This window comes from Rosa rugosa, chromosome 6 (assembly GCF_958449725.1).
Source record: "Rosa rugosa chromosome 6, drRosRugo1.1, whole genome shotgun sequence".
NCBI classification, from domain to species: Eukaryota; Viridiplantae; Streptophyta; class Magnoliopsida; order Rosales; family Rosaceae; genus Rosa; species Rosa rugosa.
In genome coordinates, this window is record NC_084825.1 from 51,472,288 (window position 1) to 51,488,728 (window position 16,441).

Consider the following 16,441-nt stretch of genomic DNA (forward strand, 5'->3'; position numbering starts at 1 on the left):
AAGCTTTGAAAACAATTGTAAAGTAATTAGTAATCAGAGGGATCAATTGTTGTGATTTTCGGTTTTGTTTAACTATATGTCCTGTGTATTATAAAGAATGTTTACCAGTAGATGGTTTGAATATCTAAGAATATTGTTGATCAATACAAAAAGGATGGGAAGGTTCCAATTTGATTGTATCAGAGCACTCTTTTGTCAACCATTTGTTAAAAAATTGATCATGTCTAGATCTCATTATGAAATTATTGTGTGTGTACATAAAGAGACCAAATAAAGAAATATACAACAAAGAAAAAAAAGGACAAATTGACTAAACTAGGTAATAACGTAGGAAAGAGCCAAAGTGCAGGGGCAAAATTGCAAATCACCAAAGAGCTTTTCCCCATTGCATAGAGCTCATACAAAACACTGAACCAGACAGGCTTGAATCACACAGAAAGCCAAGGTTTTTCAAACTCCCCAAAGTCCAAGGTGAGTCCTCACACCATCGTCTAACTAATCTGTGTTCCAAACCCTAATTTCTCATTTTAATGTCCCTAATTGATCAGATCTTTAGCTATATCTGTATGTAGTTACCTATAATTCTATCTATTGGGTTCAAATTTGTTCACTTTTTTTTTTTTTTTTTTTTTCAGCCCCAGATGATTGGGTTTGTAAATTTGTTGATGTTAGTGTTTTCTATTGCGTTTTGGTTTAGGTTTTATGGGGAAGTTATGAAAGGGAATGAAAAGTTGACATTTTGAGCCATGAAGATGAGAAATTTAGGGGAAAGGAGAATGGATATTGTCAAAGTTTGAAACTTTTTTTGAGATTTGTTTAGGGTTCTAAAGGAATTGATTAGATTGTCAGAAGGAGATGAAAGTTTCACATTTTGAAATTTTGAAATGTTTTTCTTTATCCCATTGTTACATTATGGTGTACTTGATATAGTTTGGGTTTTAGTTGAATGTTGTATAAAGAAGGTTGGAGCTCTTACATGTGTTTCTGTTGTCATAATGTTTTGCAGGTTGCATGGATTTCTCTGCTCATGGTTTAGAGGGAGAGACATTGCAGCTTTGGATGCACATGTTGTGATTGGTATTTAAATTTTGTTAGTTTCTGCGCGAAAGTCAGGTTTTGAGATAAGAGTAGAGTAGAATAGATTGCTTGTTCATTAAGTGATGGGGTCTATATGGAATCTTTTGTATTTGCTGGAGCCTGCACCTGTTTCTCTGATTTTAACGGCAGTAGGTGTTACTTTTGGGTCTGCATTTCGTGCTCTAAATTATGGAAAAGAAATGGAGCGGAATCGTGATTTTTCAGAAGCATCGATTACGTTAGATAGGTCACAAGCACTCATGATCCCTGTAATGAGCTCCCTAAGCTTGCTTTTGATGTTCTACCTCTTCACTTCTGTTTCACAACTCCTGACTGTATTCACAGCCATTGCATCCGTCTCCTCCCTGTTTTTCTGCCTATCTCCTTCAGTAGCCTATTTGAAGTCACAGCTTGGTTTGCCCGACCCCTATGTGTCGAGGTGTTGTTCGAAGTCGTTTACACGCACCCAAGGATCGTTACTGGTTTTATGCATTGGTACAGTTGCTGCTTGGCTTGTTACTGGACATTGGATACTGAACAACTTGTTGGGCATTTCTATATGTATTGCCTTTGTGAGTCATGTCCGTCTTCCAAACATCAAAGTTTGTGCAATGCTTCTTGTCTGTCTATTCGTATACGACATATTCTGGGTCTTCTTCTCTGAGAGATTTTTTGGGGCGAATGTCATGGTATCGGTAGCAACACAACAAGCCTCAAACCCTGTTCACACGGTGGCAAATAGTTTGAGTCTTCCTGGGCTGCAAATGGTGACAAAGAAGTTGGAGTTGCCCGTGAAGATTGTCTTCCCCAGGAACTTATTTGGTGGAGTGACTCCCGGAGGAAGTACCAGAGACTTCATGATGCTCGGTCTGGGTGACATGGTATGCCATCCTTTTCCATTAATGTTACTACTGTAAGTTTGCTAGCTATTGAAGGTGTGTTGCTTTGATCACTACTACAGTGCAATGCGGTGGTACTTGTAGTTTCAATGCCGTAGTAAACTTATATTGTTGCACAATATATATTGCGTTCTGCTCTGGGTCTTTGGCTTCTCATTAGTGATTCCCAAACCTGGATCAGAGGACGGGCAAACAAATTCCATTTAGTAACATTTTCATATGTTACAGTTATATTGAATATATTCTATTAGGTCATCCAAAGTTTTGGATAATTACTTTATTTGTCTGTTCTTCATTGTTATTGTTTTGTGCATTTTGTATGCAAGTGGGATCAATCAGTTCAGAGTTTAGAGTAGACTAGAACTTCATAATCGCAAGCCACATTGACAACTCATTTTGTTATTGTATTAATCTGACATTATCGTCATGCATAGCATGTTCTGCCTCTTTGATTCTGGCTAGCTATGTCAATCCTAGAATCAAGCAATTCCTAACCTTTATTTTGGTCATCTACTGTTGCAGGCAATCCCTGCTATGCTTCTGGCATTAGTCCTATGTTTTGATTATCGAAAGAGCAGGGACACAGTAAATTTGCTAGAGATGCATTCCTCAAAGGGGCACAAATATATTTGGTATGCCCTTCCTGGATATGCCTTTGGACTGGTCACAGCTTTAGCAGCTGGAGTTTTGACGCAGTCACCCCAACCTGCTCTTCTCTATTTGGTAATCATTTCGGTTGTTTTTAAGTTTATTGGTATTGTCTCCTACTCTCTCGTGAGATTGATGGACGTTTCTTCTTATAATCTTCAGTTTTTCAGTATATGGTACAAAATTATACCTAGCTTGCGTTCACAGCATTTGGTTAACTTGTGACTAAAACCGTCTCCGTTGGCCCTTTTTGTGTTATATCTGATATCACAGAAGATTGGATTGCACCTATCGACCACCACTGCTAACTTTTTGTGCTATTTTGGTCAATAAATGTAGGTGCCCTCAACGCTAGGACCAATTGTCGTCATTTCTTGGATTAGGAAGGAACTAGCAGAATTATGGGATGGCCCTTTGCCAAGCTTCAATGATAAAGTTCACCAGATAGAAGTATGAGCCAATTTGGTCTTACAACCTCAGTGCTTTGCTTTGCAGAGGAAATTGAAAATTGTACATTGACTTGGGGAAGAGTTCATCCTCCTTGAAAAACCTGAGTAGAAATTAGCAATCAATGTTTATTTACTTGTATCTGAACTTGCTTCAAATATTTCCCTTAAAAGTTCGGCCCCTGAGACTGAGAACTGTCATACCCTTACAGATACCTCTTTGAAATAAGAAACCATACTTTCTTTTCTTGCTAAAATTGATGCAGCTATGTTTGAGTAGGCAGGTGTATTATCAAAGATGAGAAAATCTGTCATGAGAAAATCGTTTCAAGAGCTCGATAACCTTGATATTCTATCAGAAGCTGAATCAGAAACATATATGGTCCTCAATCACTGGATACTAGAATGTGAAAACTAAATAATTAATTGATTGGATGAAAATTCTTCATTACACCGGCAGTGTAAAAGTGATCAAGCACTTAATGTGCAATCTCAATATTTGATATTTGTGGTCAATCTTTCAACCAAAAAAATAAATTAAAAACTGCACTTGATGTTATCCGGTTGTCTGTTCTTATTGGTGCAAGTGCATTTCGGTACTCTGAATTCCTTTCGATACTTCATATCTATCTATACACATAGGGTGTGGGCCCTGCTAGTAAAACTTTTGTAAAAATAGAGCAGTAAAAAGATGAAGTTGTAGTCAAGGGCCGTAAAATCGTAAATTTGCCTCTCATTTAAGCAACAACACCTAAACGACGCCGGATAGCTCTAAACCCCTCTTCCAGTCTCATCAAATACAACCTCTTCTTCTCCTCCTTCAGAATTTGCAGGCACACAGAGAGAGAGTGAGAGAGAGACGATGGGAACTTCGGTTCAGGTAACGCCGCTGTGCGGAGTCTACAACGAAAATCCACTCTCCTATTTGGTCTCCATCGACGGCTTCAACTTCCTCATCGACTGTGGCTGGAACGACCACTTCGACCCCTCCCTCCTCCAACCTCTTTCCAGGTCCTTCTCTCTTCTTCTTCTTCTTCTTCTTCTTCAATCTCTCCCATTCTCCTTCCTATTCTCTCCTCCACACTTTTTCACTGACCTAATTCCGGTGTTTGCAGAGTCGCTTCCACCGTAGACGCCGTCCTACTGTCCCACCCCGACACACTCCACCTCGGCGCGCTTCCCTACGCCGCGAAACACCTCGGCCTCGCCGCTCCGGTCTTCTCCACCGAGCCGGTTTACCGGCTAGGGCTTCTCACTATGTACGATCAGTACCTCTCCCGCAAGGTAGGGTTTCTCGTTTCAAAATTGTGTGTTTTCTGTGTGTGTATGCAACGCCAGGTGTTTGTGGAAAGTACTGACTGAGGTTTTGTTTGTGTGAGTTTGCAGCAAGTTTCGGAGTTTGATTTGTTTACGCTGGATGATATTGATTCTGCTTTCCAAAATGTCACCAGGCTGACCAATGCTCAGCATCATCATCTTACTGGTATGGTTTCGTTGCGATTTGGATAGAAAGTTTCGGAGGGAATGTGTGTGTTTGTGTTGATGTGTGTGGTTTTGTAGGCAAAGGAGAGGGAATTGTGATCTCGCCTCATGTGGCTGGGCATCTATTGGGAGGTACTGTGTGGAAGATAACAAAGGATGGAGAGGATGTTATATATGCTGTGGACTTCAACCATCGAAAAGAAAAGTAAGTGTTTGTTCTTACTTTGACTACCTGCCGCGCTTCAATTTCGTATAAGTGTGTATATAGTGATGAGAATGTATAAAGAGGACTAAACTGCTTCCTGCTGTGAATTTTGTCAGGCATTTGAATGGAATTAATCAGTCATCGTTTGTGCGGCCTGCTGTTCTAATAACAGATGCCTATAATGCTTTGAACAATCAGCCTTATAGACGCCAGAAGGACAGAGAATTTACAGGTACTGTAAGCTCCCAACGCACGAGGAATTTTAGGCACATTGTGTTTTTCGTCTTGAAAATTGTTGTCTAGAATATTCTTTAAGTTTGCCAAATGTCCTGCCATTGTTATTCCCCTTCTTCCTGTCGCTGAAACCTCAAACATGCATGTAATGAACAGTGAAACATGCTTACAAATCATAAGATTATATACTGTTTCAATGCATGTGATTTTATTATTCTTGGCCCTTTTTTTTCCTTTTTTTCAGAGACTATAAAGAAGACTCTACGATCTCAAGGAAATGTTTTACTACCTGTTGATACTGCTGGGCGAGTTTTGGAACTTCTTCAAATATTGGAATCTGTTAGTAGGGAGAAGATAATGACAGTTTTAGCTCTTGTTGACAGTACAGTTATTTAGCCTGAGTTATCAAATATTCCAATTGCTGATATTGGTTCTTCCCAATGATTGCAGTGTTGGAACGAGGAAAGTTTGCCCTTCCCCATCTATTTCCTAACGTATGTTGCTTCTAGCACAATTGATTATGTCAAAAGTTTCCTTGAGTGGATGAGTGATGCAATGGCAAAGTCCTTTGAGACAACACGAGACAATGCTTTTATTTTGAAGTAAGTGGTCTTATATACAGTACATGTGTATCCCAGACAGTTTGAAATTTTGAATCACTAGTTTTATATAGTATAAGAAACCACTGTTGCTGAACCAAAAACACCCACTTAGTATGTATATATGCGAATGCCTGCAGGCGTGTGAAACTTCTTGTTAACAAGAGCGAACTTGACAATGCTCCGGAAGGCCCAAAGGTATACCATATATACTTTGTGAAGTATTTCCTTATGATGCCTACCAGATTGAATGATGTTGACATGTGCATTCCCATACAGGTTGTTTTAGCATCCATGGCCAGTTTGGAAGCGGGTTTTTCTCACGATATATTTGTCGAATGGGCAACTGATGCTAAGAATCTTGTGCTTTTTACAGAACGAGCTCAGGTACAATCTGTAAAATCCTTGTGAGGCATTCTCCCTTTTTTGGTTAATGATATGATTAGCACTATTATTTTATATGTATCTTTCTGCTTTAATATCTATATGTATATTGACACCTTCAGCTGCTTATGTAGTTTGGCACGTTAGCTCGTATGCTTCAGGCAGACCCGCCTCCAAAAGCTGTCAAGGTTACCATGTCCAAGAGGATCCCTTTGGTTGGAGAAGAGCTAATTGCTTATGAAGAAGAGCAGAACAGAATTAAAAAGGAAGAAGCTCTAAAGGCTAGTCTGATTAAAGAGGAGGAGTTAAAAGCTTCTCATGGGGCTGATGTCAGCATGAGTGATCCACTGGTTATTGATACTAGCAATGCAAAGTCTTTGCCAGATGGTATGTTAAAAATCATAGTAGTCATAAACTTATAATAATGATCTGCTAACTTTTCGAAAGATATTTGTAAGCATTCAAGAAACCCTTCTTTATTTGGAAATATTCTATAAGAGCACCAAATCATTAGTTATCTTATTGTTACTTTGTAACCTGAAATTTTTCTTGGAAGATCTTTTCATCTGCATTATTATATATGGCATATAATTTAAGGATTAAATTTCTGAAACCTTCTCTTTCTTTTTACCATTTTACTTGTGTACTTGGAACTATGTGGATGATTATTCATACACTAAAATTTTTTGGTTCCAGTGTGGAGGTGATAAGTTTGCTTAGTTTGTCAAATGTAGTGGACGTTGGAAATCGTCCTCGTTAAAGCTTATATACTTGCAGTCATCTATCCATATGAGGTATACTTGACTGTCTAGTTAGCAATTGTTTCAAATGAACTCATTATTTGGCTGACCTTTGAAGCCAAGTATTCTTCCATTGTGCTCTAGGATGATTTTCATCAAAGCGCGTTTCAACAATTTATTTAGATTTTCTGTCTGTGAAGAACTGAAGATTGATGCTATGATAGGAATTGTACATTGATATTTAATTTTTCTTTTCCAAGATCATAATTAATTTACACTGATTACATTTCATGTATGGTGTGTATAATGAGCTTTTCTGATTCTATGTTATAGCAGTGGCTCCACGTGGTGGTGGATGCAGAGACATTTTAATCGATGGATTTACTCCTCCTTCTACTAGTGTTGCCCCTATGTTTCCCTTCTATGAAAATAATTCTGAGTGGGATGACTTTGGTGAAGTTATAAATCCGGACGATTATGTTATCAAGGATGAAGACATGAACCAAGGAGCAATGCTTGTGAGTTTTTATTGCTAACTATCTGATTATTGATTTGTGCAACGTTTGATTATTATTTTCTAAATTTTATTTATTCAGCTTCAGACTGAAAACTTGGATGAGGAATATTTAGTGTTGCCCATCTTGTCAATTTCTTGAGGGTTTATATATTTTATATGGGGTGGAGGGGGGTGAGGGTGGTACACAAGGTAGAGTGGATCCTATTGGCTACTTTTTCATCTGACAGAAGAAAAATTGCGGGTGGGGAAAAAGAAGGTAGAGAAATAGATAGGCTTCTTCCTCAATCTTCACATTTCTAACTGTGCTGCACCAATGGAGAGAGAAAAGAGGTAGAGAAATAGAAGAGAGGAACTGTGGAAGAGAGCTATAGTGCGGAAAGTTGCATCTTGGCCTATTTTTTAGGGCACTTAACATGACCATAGGGAAGTTTTTTTGTGAGCTCTTATAAACTTCACCTGTAACTGGTTTCTTCATGAGTCTTTTGAGTAAATGTTAGTCAATAGTCATCATGTGATTTCCCTTTTTCCGGTTATTTTGATTTTTCAAAAGAAACTTTTCCGTACTTCTGTATGCCAAATGTTCCTCAGATTGTGAAACATAGATTTATAAGTATCACTCTGCAGTTTATGTCTGTGTGCTATATTTAAGTTTCATCATCCATCTCAGGTTGGAGGTGATATGGATGGAAAAATTGACGAAGCCTCTGCTAGTTTAATACTCGACTCAAGGCCTTCGAAAGTTGTGTCAAGTGAATTGACTGTAAGTTGAAGCCTGTTAAATTAGTTTATAATTTACTATTCTTGATATTCTCTGGAACTAAGTTGTTTATTGGTGTTTTTTTTTTCCCTCTAATGCAGGTACCAGTGAAGTGTTCACTGATATATATGGACTTTGAGGGCCGTTCTGATGCGAGATCTGTTAAATCGATTCTTTCGCATATGGCTCCTCTAAAGCTTGTATGATAATTCTTTTCTGTGCTTTACTTTGTTTTTCACCCAACTTTATTTGGAATGGATTGGGTTGTTTTGTGTCTTCTGCTTTAATAATTACCCAATCAAGCTTTCATTGATTACCCTGCCAAAAAGTGAAATTATAAGTACGTATCGTTAATTACAGGTTGTCGATATATTATGTTTATTGTCTTGAAGTTTTTGTTCATCTCGTATACCTTCACCCCAGCATGCAATGATCATATTTATGTACATATGTGCATGATGATGGCCTTTTACATGTTATGTACTGCTAAAACTCAGCTTTTTCGTTTTATTTTTCCCTGTGGAGCTATGACATGATAAAATTCTCTAGACCAAAAGAAGACCCTCAAGTGGTTTTATCTACTTGTCTTTCTTGGGTTGTACCAATAATTGCAATTTAACTTTTAACAGATTCAATGCATGAGGGAAAGTTTGAGCCAATACTCTTCTCTGATCTGTGTACAATATAATTGTAGACCTTTTTTATTTTTTATTTTTTGGGGTACAATACCAGATTGTCCCTTACGATTGCCAAGTATTATGTACTGGAAGTAGATTAACTGGAAATATGAGGGGCTATAAATAATCAGATGGCTGTTTAGTTATTGTCTAAAAATCTTTTCATCCTATCAGCTCTTGAATTGTACTCATGGTCTGTGGGCTTAAGCCCAATCTATAACTCTTTTTAATAATTTTTTTTCCAGTTATTTTGGTTTTACTTATTTGATATGAGATTAATTTATAGTTATGCTATACACCTTTTTTCTTGAAGGTTTTGGTTCATGGAACAGCTGAGGCCACTGAACATTTGAAGCAACACTGCTTGAAACATGTTTGCCCTCATGTATATGCTCCTCAACTTGAAGAAACAATTGATGTCACATCTGATTTATGTGCTTATAAGGTAATCTCAGAATTTCTTTTTGTTTTGTTGATCTGTGATTCAGAAATCACAATTTTCTCCATTTCCCATGATGTTGTAATGCAGGTACAACTGTCCGAGAAGCTCATGAGTAACATAATCTTTAAGAAGGTAAGCATTCAAGTGTCAAGATTTATCTTATGTTGTCTATAGCTTATCCTTCCTAATGATTTGGATGTATTTTGTTGTCTATATTTCATCCTTCCTAACAATTTTGATGTAAATATACAGCTTGGAGAGAATGAAATAGCTTGGTTCGATTCTGATGTAGGGAAGACAGAAGACGAAATGCTGACTTTACTACCCTGCTCAACCCCAGCTCCACCACACAAACCAATCCTAGTTGGTGACTTAAAAATGGCCGATTTCAAGCAATTTCTTGCTGATAACGGTGTCCAGGTACCATTCTCAGGCATTTCCTCACTCAGTAACATAACAAATGATCTCAACCTAGGGTGTGTGTGTTTGGTGGGGTGGTAAGGCTTTGGTCTGTCTCATATATAAGAGGTCAGGAGTTCGAGCCCCATCAAGGGTGGGAATGGGGTGGGGTTTTTTTTTTTTTTTTTTTTTTTTTTTTTTAAAAAAGCCCAGATCTAAGATAAAATTCTTGGAAAATAGTATTCTGAAAACTATCGTCGTTCGATGACCTTAATTGACAGGTTGAATTTGCCGGTGGGGCTTTGCGATGTGGTGAATATGTGACAATACGCAAGGTTGGGGATGCAAGCCATAAGGTGACGCAACATGCATTTTATATACTAGACTTTCGCAAACTACAACAGCCATTTATTGCATGCCTTAATGGATGTAAAGCCTGACTTGCGTAAGTATGTCTGTTTTGTAGGGTGGCGGTGCTGGTTCGCAGCAAATTGTGATTGAAGGTCCAGCATGTGAGGATTATTACAAGATACGAGAATATCTCTATTCGCACTTTTATTTACTTTAAGAAAGAATATAGGAAGTTTTGGGGTTAGTTGGAGCCTGGAGCCTAAACCCTTTTAATTAGACTGGGGATGGGTGTGGTAGATGATCACTAACTAGCATCTATCAGTTAAGGGGTGTTTGTTTGACCTATGAAAAACTTTACGGAACTCATCGAGGCCTATCTCTTTTCCAGCCTCGAGGTGAGTTTTTCCTAGTGGGTGAAGCCCCATTTGTAACACCTTCGATGGACAAAGCTTGAAATTGAATTAGCTGTAATTTCCTGTATTAGGGAGCTAAGTAGAGAACAATTCTATCTGACTTCAATATAGTCCCATTTATATCCATATTTGTTAAGAATGGAAACTTGAACATAAACCATGCGCTACTGGCTTCAGCAGATTCAGCACTTTTTGTGTTAAATACATCACTCATGATTCTAGTTCCTAGATAATGCATTCTCCAGTCTTCTTTTACGTACTTCTTACTGTGTTTCCAAGGCTTTTGTGTCTTTCTTCCTTAACGACTTCTTATTGTTTCATTATTTCATCATGTATGTTTACTATAATTTTGTGCATCTGGGACAAAATTTCAGGTGTCATTTTCTACGTTTCAACTATAATAACATCCATTCCCATAGTCTAATCAACTCAAGTTGAACAAGAAACATCTCTTTTCTCCTTAACTTACATTCAGCTCAAGTTAAACAAAGAAACATCTGTATTCTACTCAATTAACTTCTTCATACTTGGAGAACAAATTGCCGGCACATCCCAATTATCTTCTATTGTATTTACGGATCAAGGACCCTAAGTCAAATGTTTGACGAAGCTAATCCATTCTTCTTGCTCAAGAACAAATGGATCAACCCAAAAAAGAAAAAAAAAATTGTTTCCAGTCAACATCACTACACGTCACCAAATACATCACTCGAACTCAAGGCAAATACTTAGGTGGGGGTTTCCCCACCACGTGTCCCTACGGCAGTCCAATCAGGAGGAAGAAATTTTTTTATCTTTTCCGAAAACACCCCTGCTCCTTAAATATACAATACCCAAAACACCCCCCTGCTGGAAGGTGATTGGTCTGCCGTAGGGACACGTGGTGCGGGTGCCCCACGCAAGTTTCTCTCCGAACTCAAAACTCACTCCAACATTTACGACACTCTTACTATAAGTTTTTTTTTTTGTTTTGGTAATACACTCTTACTATAAGTTGACCATAGTCACCTTACGAGAGATGGGTGTCTGTCACCTTTCTACTAAATTGAGAAAACCACTCATCACCACCATGGAAACCTGGCTCCTCATCCTCACCACCCTCCTCCTCCTCAAACCCATCCTCTCCCTCCTCCTCACCACCAACAAGCTCCCGCCGGGCCCCATCTCCTTCCCCATAATCAGCAGCTTCCTCTGGCTCCGCAAATCCTTCACGGAGCTCGAGCCCATCATCCGCAACCTCCACGCCCGCTACGGCCCAATCATCACCCTCCGCATCGGCTCCCGCCCCGCCGTCTTCATCTCCAACCGCTCCCTCGCCCACCAGGCCCTAATCCAAAACGGCGCCGTCTTCGCCGACCGCCCCCCGGCTTTAGCCACCAGCAGAATCATCAGCAGCAACCAGCACAACATCAGCTCCGCCGTCTGCGGCCCCACGTGGCGGCTCCTCCGCCGCAACCTCACCTCCGAAATCCTCCACCCTTCCCGCGTCAAATCCTACTCCGGGGCCCGCAAGTGGGTCCTCGACATCCTCGCGAACCGTCTAACGGAATCCCAATCCCAATCCAACGGAGGGGGAGGAGTCAAAGTCGTTGACCATTTCCAGTACGCCATGTTCTGCTTGCTGGTTCTCATGTGTTTTGGAGACAAACTCGACGAGAACCAGATCAATAAAATCGAAGAGGTCCAGCGGAGGATGCTCCTCAGCTTCAGCCGGTTCAACATCCTCAATTTCTGGCCTTCATTGACGAAAATAGTCCTCAAGAATCGCTGGCAGGAGTTCTTTCGAATCCGAAAAGCCCAAGAAGATGTCCTGCTTCCTCTGATTCGAGCCCGCAAGGATGCCAATGTCAACAAGAGCGATGACTATGTACTGTCTTACGTCGACACTCTCTGGGACCTCGAGCTTCCCGACGAGAAGAGGAAGCTGACGGAAGACGAGATCATTAGCCTCTGTTCGGAGTTTCTCAATGCCGGAACCGATAGTACTTCCACCGCGCTGCAGTGGATCATGGCTAATATTGTGAAGTATCCGTCTGTGCAGGAGAGGCTTGTAGCGGAGATTAAAGGAGTGGTGGAGGAAACAGAGGAGGAGGTGAAGGAGGAGGACTTGCAGAAGATGCCTTATGTGAAGGCGGTGGTGTTGGAGGGTTTAAGGCGCCACCCACCTGGCCACTTTTTGCTGCCGCATTCCGTCACGCACGACGTCGTTTTGGATGGTTATGTGGTACCAAAGAACGGGACGGTGAATTTCATGGTGGCGGATATGGGTTGGGATCCGGAGGTGTGGGAGGAGCCTATGGAGTTTAAGCCGGAGAGGTTTTTGAGTAAGGAGGGAGGAGATCAGGGTTTTGATATAACGGGGAGTAGAGAGATTAAGATGATGCCGTTTGGGGTAGGGAGGAGGATTTGCCCTGGTCTTGGGTTGGCGGTGCTTCATCTGGAGTATTTTTTGGCGAATTTGGTGTGGAAATTCGAGTGGAGAGGTGTGGAGGGGGAGGATGTTGACTTCGCGGAGAAGCAAGAGTTCACCATGGTCATGAGGAATCCATTGAAGGCAAACATTTCACCAAGAGTGCTGAGATGAATGAACGGTTTTGGGTTTTAATGTGTAATCAACTAATTATGAGTTGAGTTTATAAGACTCTGGTTTCTGGTTTCTGGTTTCTGGTTTCATCAGTTTGTTTATGAACCTAATGCATGTAAATGTGGTTTTACGAGCAGTAACGGTATCATGGTTTCTATTAGGGTCTTTCTATTTGGACCCAGCAAATTTCTAAGTATACCCAGCATTTTAAATTTATTTTTTATTTTCCATCTTTACCCTTAATCACACCCAGCACCGTATCGCAATCGCACTGAAACTGCAGGAGAAGAGGGTGAACGTTGCGCGGACTTTGTACCTGAAGAGTCTGCTATCAGGATTGATGACATCAAGGTCGATAAGGAGAGCATTGACTTTCTGCTCTTGGCATGTCTAAAATTCCTGGGGTATCAGAAGTTGAGCCGCAGGTTGTGGTTCCTAGCCAAGGATATGGACGGGGTCCACAAGGAAGGAGGTTCTAAGGTATAAAGATTCGGTATAAATATACCATTTTCTTACTTTGTTTATGGAGAACATATTTGGAGATGGAGGACTGTGGAAAGAGTTTAAGGGGAAGAGCGTTGAGCTGGGTTTGAGTTTTTCATTTGGCGATTCAAAATAAGGGTAAGTTGGGTAATTACAGAATAAATTTTTAGATGCTGGGTATACTTAGAACTTTGCTGGGTTTAAATAGAAAGACCTAATCAAGTCTGATAGTGTTGGTTCCAATACTGAAATTACAGCTTTGTCACTCTTAATAACCAGTTTATTTGTTTACGTACATTGCTTCTCTAGGGTAGGGCCTATGAAAGAGCCGCAGTTGTTCTGAGGTCATTTTCAATGTGTTTGCTTATGTGGTTGCAGTGCCAAATTTTTCTCACAAGTGAAGAGTGTGATTTTTGATTGCTCAGATAAGAACACATATGTCTTGTTATTTAGCCTTGTTTGGTTCCCCGAAATTCTATAATGTGAAAATGATCTCAACCGTCTTTACCTAAGCAAGAAATTAATTCATGTGGTTACGAGGTACCATTCAAACCATCTCTAAGTATAGAAGAAATGACAAGAGGCAACATTTCTTAAAAAATATGTAACGCGAGCATTTATCTTGATTTGATAATCTTAGCGTATAGTGAGTGTTCTATGATACATTTTTTTTATTTTTTTTATAAAAATTCTATGATACTTTAATGTATTGAAATTCTATTTTCAAAAAAAAGTATTGAAATTCTAAAGATGAAATTTTTTAAATTAATTCATTTTGTGTGATCCACCTCAAATAATAACTAATATCATAATTTCTAATTTCGGTATTCTATGACACTTCTGCACGTGTTTAAGGAAAGAATCAAACACCTTCTCCTTTTTATATTTTTTGTTATGGTCAATCTCATTTGATATCTGTACTTTGTTTTCCACATGGAAAAGATACCGCACCACGTAAAGTGTGCCAAGTAATTTCAAGGAAGGTTATGAGAAAATCAAAGGCAAGGACTGCAAATCAACTCAATCTCAGCGAATTGTAAAAAACAAGAAGAAATTCAACTCAATAACCCCTAATTTCATCTCCCCAATATTTCCCTCCCTTTCTTAGTTTCTTCTTTGTGAATAACTGAATATTTCCTAAACCCGGTTAAGACAGTGAAGTATATATGAGTCTTTGGACTCGGAGGAGGTAATTTTAGCTTGAACTTTATACTGCTTATTTTTTACTGCTCTGTGTGGTTACTTACATTTCCGGAATAGTGCTATGCTAAAAATAGCACGCAATTTAAAACTCTTTTTGTTGTCAAGTTGTAGTAGTGAAAGTAAGGGGTCGTTCTACGCCAAGGATCAAGGGTTCACCTTCAATTTACGTAACCTACAAAACAAAGAAGACTAGAATATTAACTATAATACGAAACAAATTGAAAAACACAATTAGGGGGAATTGTTGATTAATTCTACCGAAAATAAAGTAAGAACAAAAGATGAATTTAAAGTAAAGTTTGTGAATATGATGATGAGCAGTTAGGAGTTCGTTATCCACCACTAAACACAATCCAAGTTCCAATTTTTCTTCCTATGTTTATTACTAAGTCATGAGAAAGAAATTGACCAAGTTACAAAGCTAGAAGCAAGCTAAGTACCATATATTACTTCCCTATACTGTTCTAACAAGAACAAGCGCTGTTATTAGAACCTTTTGAAAACACGCAACATAGAGATCACAAGCGGCTCCTACATTTAGCAAGTTCTAAAGCATTAAGCACATATAGAAGGGTGTCAATCTAAGTGTACAAACTAGTACAACAAGCGTGTCTAGTTGCATTCCTCATCTTTGGTACACACCTTGGCGAGAGGCTTTACTACAAAAGGTTAAAATCACAAAACTATTAGGTGAATTGCTATTTAACCTAGCACCAATTACATGCATATGCTATATGTTTGCAACCACATAAAACATACATATAAAAGACTCATCTAATCCAGAACCAAAGAACAATCTCATTGACAAAGTAACTAAAACTTAGAAATTTATTATGAAACTTGAACCATAGTTTAGGGCTTCAAACTAGCCCCTAACACAAAAGTATTTAGCTACTCATTGTTCTAAGGTAAACACACAGTAACATATTGAAAATAAGAAGACAAAGTCGCAGAAATAGGGAGTAAAGAACACAGTGGATGTTGCTTGAAGATGGATGTTCACGGTAGTGGCAGATGGCGACTTTGGCAGCTTCTTTTCCTTATGCTTGTATGGAGCTTCAAAAACCAGAGAATTTGAGGTGTGAAAATCTGTATGATATGGTCTGCCAATGACGCAAAGAAGCCTCCTATTTTTATGGTTTACAAGCCCCTAGCTTTTCTCCTCAAAACCGGGTTAAGTTCTCCTTATTCTTCTCTAATTCCACTTGCTTAGCTGCCACACAATCTTCTGAACCTTCCTTAAGTCTTTCGAATCATCTCTTGATAAGTATAATGCAGCAAAAATCCAATAAAATTCGTCCCAAAATCTGCCAAGAATATCTTCAGAAAATATAGCCTTTAATTCACTTTCCTTTCTCAACTAGGATTGATTTTCCTCTCCATGTTTGACAACCCATTCGAAGGTGATATTCTGCCACATAATACTTCTGATGTCACTCTTCAAAACCGTGCAAAAACCTTCCAGAAAGCTTCTTGAAACGTGGCCCAACAATTGTCTTGAAAATGCTTCGCAGAAAGACTTGTCAGAAATTCCAGATTTTCCTTATCCTCTGCCAATATTTGCAGCATCATAACTTATGCATTCCACCACCTTTCTGGATGATTCTTGATTCTAAACTGCTCTACAACATATATTCTTCAAATCTGGGCAGAGAAATTTATGATTTTCATCCTTTAAGTTTAGTAGAAAAGTCTTTGAAAAAGCTTCCTGAAAAGCTGATGGAAACAGTCTTCTCGGGGTACCAATTTTGAGCATAGTCTCCGGCTTCCTCTTTATCATTCTGGACCAACTCTTTGCCTGTATTTATAGTAGAACATATGATCCTCAAATATTGCTAGGCCTTTCTTCATAAATCCACTGGAAAGTTCTTCAAAACAGCTTCCCAATACGGAAGAAAATA

General features: G+C 39.1%; 3 protein-coding genes across 4 annotated transcripts; all 3 read left to right on the forward strand.

Annotated features, from left to right (window-relative positions):
• Positions 1 to 319: 319 nt before the first annotated feature.
• LOC133716033 (signal peptide peptidase-like 1) lies at positions 320 to 3,327 on the forward strand. Its single transcript, XM_062142768.1, has 4 exons — positions 320 to 471; positions 1,007 to 1,958; positions 2,499 to 2,699; positions 2,964 to 3,327. Exons 2-4 carry the CDS (start codon positions 1,161 to 1,163, stop codon positions 3,078 to 3,080), a joined length of 1,116 nt encoding a protein of 371 aa, XP_061998752.1. The 5' UTR covers positions 320 to 471; positions 1,007 to 1,160; the 3' UTR covers positions 3,081 to 3,327.
• Positions 3,328 to 3,863: 536 nt separating this feature from the next.
• Positions 3,864 to 10,396, forward strand: LOC133717465 (cleavage and polyadenylation specificity factor subunit 2). Of its 2 annotated transcripts, none has more exons than XM_062144179.1 (18): positions 3,864 to 4,081; positions 4,186 to 4,354; positions 4,457 to 4,553; positions 4,631 to 4,757; positions 4,874 to 4,989; positions 5,236 to 5,330; positions 5,442 to 5,593; positions 5,731 to 5,788; positions 5,870 to 5,977; positions 6,109 to 6,361; positions 7,048 to 7,232; positions 7,899 to 7,991; positions 8,090 to 8,188; positions 8,979 to 9,110; positions 9,195 to 9,239; positions 9,360 to 9,527; positions 9,788 to 9,862; positions 9,973 to 10,396. In XM_062144179.1, the coding sequence occupies exons 1-18, from the start codon at positions 3,933 to 3,935 to the stop codon at positions 10,072 to 10,074; spliced, it is 2,223 nt and encodes a 740-aa protein (XP_062000163.1). In that variant the 5' UTR covers positions 3,864 to 3,932; the 3' UTR covers positions 10,075 to 10,396. The 2 variants fall into 2 exon arrangements, with proteins under 2 accessions (XP_062000163.1, XP_062000164.1); XM_062144180.1 differs by having other exon boundaries at positions 7,051 to 7,232.
• An 877-nt stretch (positions 10,397 to 11,273) lies between these two features.
• Positions 11,274 to 13,630, forward strand: LOC133716594 (cytochrome P450 89A2-like). Its single transcript, XM_062143284.1, has one exon. It carries the CDS (start codon positions 11,289 to 11,291, stop codon positions 12,852 to 12,854), a length of 1,566 nt encoding a protein of 521 aa, XP_061999268.1. The 5' UTR covers positions 11,274 to 11,288; the 3' UTR covers positions 12,855 to 13,630.
• The last annotated feature ends 2,811 nt before the right edge of the window (positions 13,631 to 16,441 follow it).

Coding starts and splice junctions, on each gene's coding strand:
- LOC133716594 (XM_062143284.1), top strand. CDS start 11,289: ATGGGTGTCTGTCACCTTTCTACTAAATTGAGAAAACCACTCATCACC.
- LOC133716033 (XM_062142768.1), top strand. CDS start 1,161: ATGGGGTCTATATGGAATCTTTTGTATTTGCTGGAGCCTGCACCTGTT. Junction 1,959..2,498: donor TGCTCGGTCTGGGTGACATG/GTATGCCATCCT, acceptor CTACTGTTGCAG/GCAATCCCTGCTATGCTTCT. Junction 2,700..2,963: donor AACCTGCTCTTCTCTATTTG/GTAATCATTTCG, acceptor CAATAAATGTAG/GTGCCCTCAACGCTAGGACC.
- LOC133717465 (XM_062144179.1), top strand. CDS start 3,933: ATGGGAACTTCGGTTCAGGTAACGCCGCTGTGCGGAGTCTACAACGAA. Junction 8,189..8,978: donor ATATGGCTCCTCTAAAGCTT/GTATGATAATTC, acceptor TTTTTCTTGAAG/GTTTTGGTTCATGGAACAGC. Junction 9,111..9,194: donor CTGATTTATGTGCTTATAAG/GTAATCTCAGAA, acceptor GTTGTAATGCAG/GTACAACTGTCCGAGAAGCT.